This window comes from Myotis brandtii, unplaced genomic scaffold (genome assembly GCF_000412655.1).
Source record: "Myotis brandtii unplaced genomic scaffold, ASM41265v1 scaffold786, whole genome shotgun sequence".
Classification (NCBI taxonomy): domain Eukaryota; kingdom Metazoa; phylum Chordata; class Mammalia; order Chiroptera; family Vespertilionidae; genus Myotis; species Myotis brandtii.
This window is the reverse complement of record NW_005371157.1, coordinates 261,160-263,970: the sequence shown is the minus strand read 5'-3', so window position 1 is coordinate 263,970 and position 2,811 is coordinate 261,160. Positions and strand designations below refer to the sequence as shown.

The 2,811-nt window shown below is 66.4% G+C and overlaps 1 protein-coding gene across 1 annotated transcript in view; it reads right to left on the bottom strand.

Moving 5' to 3' along the window:
* Nucleotides 1-2,811, bottom strand: part of IQCE (IQ motif containing E) — a gene marked incomplete at its 5' end in the record, with an annotated part of 26,311 nt that overhangs the window by 2,680 nt on the left and 20,820 nt on the right. The window contains 2 exon segments of the mRNA XM_014530979.1: nucleotides 1,719-1,784; nucleotides 2,633-2,724. Of these exon segments, the coding sequence (XP_014386465.1) occupies nucleotides 1,719-1,784; nucleotides 2,633-2,724 (158 nt within the window).

Genomic DNA, 2,811 nt, shown 5'->3' with positions numbered 1-2,811 from the left:
GGGCGGTGGCGGCGCAGATGCTGTGCCCGGGCCACCAGCCTCCTCCTGAGCATCGCCCATCGGGGCAGAGGCAGGACCACCCAGCAGCCACTCAATCTGTGTGCCCACTGCACACCTGGGCTGCCACCGTCAGGCGAGGGGCCCTGGGACCAGGGGACAGTGTGTGGGGGGGGCAGGCCCCACAGAGAAGGCTCCCACTCCACGGCTTCGCGGGATCGGTGGCTGAGCCGGCGGTGAGATGAGGGGGACTCTTGCCGCATCGGCTTCCTTCTGTGACTCTCGGGGAAATTACCACCAAAGCGGAAACTTAGGAAATTAAAAACAGCGCCCTGGCCGGGTTGGCTCAGTGGAGAGAGCATCGTCTTGGGGACTGAGGGTCTAGGGCTCGATTCCGGTCAAGGGCACAACCTTGGTTGCAGGCTCCTCCCTGGCCCAGGCCCTGGCCAAGCTTGTGCAGGAGGCAACCCTTCGCTGTGTCTCTCTCACATCGATGTTTCTCTGTCTTTCCCTCTCTCTTCCACTCTCCCTAAAAACCAATGGAAAGACACCCTCGGGCGAGGACTAACAAAACGAAAAGACCACTCAGGCCTTTTCCCTTAAAAACACTGGCAACCAGAGGAGCCGGGGCTCACGGACCGGCACGCAGACTGGCTCTGGGGAGCAGCTGCACTCGGGACGCGCCTGCGCTGCCGTGTGTGGTGGAGGCGAGGCTGCTGGGAGGCGGGTGCGCACATGGCAGCCCCATCACAGGACCAGGCCGCCACGGGGTCTGCTGGGCCGGGAGCCCGGCGCCCCAGTGCAGGGGCTGTGGCGGGGTCCCAGGACTGTGTGCGGAGCTTTACAAATGGGGTTTGGAGAGAATATCGGAGTTCGAGAGCCCGGACAAGGCTGCAAAAGGCGACGAGGTGGCAATTTCCGATGAGGGATTCCGGGCGAGCTGTGCGCAAACTCAGCTTGTCCTCAGCTCCCCTCCCCGCACCCCCTGCAGGGAAGGGGTGTTGGGCCGAGGGCGCCTCCTTCCCTGCCCCCGTGGCTGCTGCTGCCGTGGCCTCCCACTCACCAGGGCAGGGCTGCGGGGCTGGGCCCTCCATGGCGTCCCCGCCGCTCACTTCACCGTCTTCCTGACCTGAAACACAGGCCAGAAGCAGTCAGCGCCGGGCGGGGCCCTCCCGCCCGCCGTTCTCCCGACACCTTCGGTTCAGAAAAACGCTGCAGGCGATCGCTGCGCTGTGCACCGACCCTCACACCACCTCATACCTCGACGACACCTCGGAGCCCCAACGGCTGCTTCCTTTCCTAGATCCCTGATTGGGAGCACGGCGCGGCCTGCCCGCCTGCCCACCTCCTCTCACTCCGTCTTTCCCACCCGAGGACGAGGACGCAGCGGGCCAGCGGGAAAGGCTGCCGGTGACAGCACGCCACGGGGTCTGCTGGGCCGGGAGCCCGGCGCCCCAGTGCAGGGGCTGTGGCGGGGTCCCAGGACTGTGTGCGGAGCTTTACAAATGGGGTTTGGAGAGAATATCGGAGTTCGAGAGCCCGGACAAGGCTGCAAAAGGCGACGAGGTGGCAATTTCCGATGAGGGATTCCGGGCGAGCTGTGCGCAAACTCAGCTTGTCCTCAGCTCCCCTCCCCGCACCCCCTGCAGGGAAGGGGTGTTGGGCCGAGGGCGCCTCCTTCCCTGCCCCCGTGGCTGCTGCTGCCGTGGCCTCCCACTCACCAGGGCAGGGCTGCGGGGCTGGGCCCTCCATGGCGTCCCCGCCGCTCACTTCACCGTCTTCCTGACCTGAAACACAGGCCAGAAGCAGTCAGCGCCGGGCGGGGCCCTCCCGCCCGCCGTTCTCCCGACACCTTCGGTTCAGAAAAACGCTGCAGGCGATCGCTGCGCTGTGCACCGACCCTCACACCACCTCATACCTCGAGGACACCTCGGAGCCCCAACGGCTGCTTCCTTTCCTAGATCCCTGATTGGGAGCACGGCGCGGCCTGCCCGCCTGCCCACCTCCTCTCACTCCGTCTTTCCCACCCGAGGACGAGGACGCAGCGGGCCAGCGGGAAAGGCTGCCGGTGACAGCACCTGCTGGCGCCTTCCCACAGCCCGAGCTGCAGGCTTCAGCGGCGGGTCTCAGATCTCCACCCACCCGGGCTCATCCTCCCTCCAGCAGGTGGAGATGAGCTGCCCGTTGCAGGACGAGGTGGGAGGATCCCCAGGACAGCACGGAGCAATTCCCAGCTGCCACCTCGCATGGCGGCCCCGCCTGGCTCGACCTCACAGGCCCGCCACCCTGGTTTGTAAGTGGCGGCTCTTGGCCTTACTGAGCAGAAAAGGAAACAGCAATTCTTTACTTAAAACCCAGCCCCGGGGAGCACTGGCCGAGGGAGGGCCCCCAGCTGGAGCCGAGAGCAAAGCCGGGACGCCTGCCGGCAGCTAGGACCGGGTGCTGGCAGGTGACTGGCCTGCAGGTGACCGTGTGGGTTTGAGTCCCAGGAAGTGCCTGGGCTCTGTCTCCCACAGCCTGGGGAAGGGGCGGAGCTGTGACGGGGAGGCTGGGCGAGACCCTCACTCCTCCATGTCCGTGCTTCCGGGTGGTGGCTGTTTGGCCCCGGCACCAACACTCAATGACCTGGACTTACCAGCAGGCGCCACAGGGGGCGCTGGCGGGGAGGGCGCGCTGAGTGTGGCCGGAACAGGCGTCCTGGTAGAGGCTGCAGGGAGCGCCCCGGTCCTGGAAGAGAGTGACCGCAGCTGACCACCGCCGGGCTCGCTGGCTTCCTCGGGCCACTGGCCCGACAGGATGGGCAGCAGGCAGCTG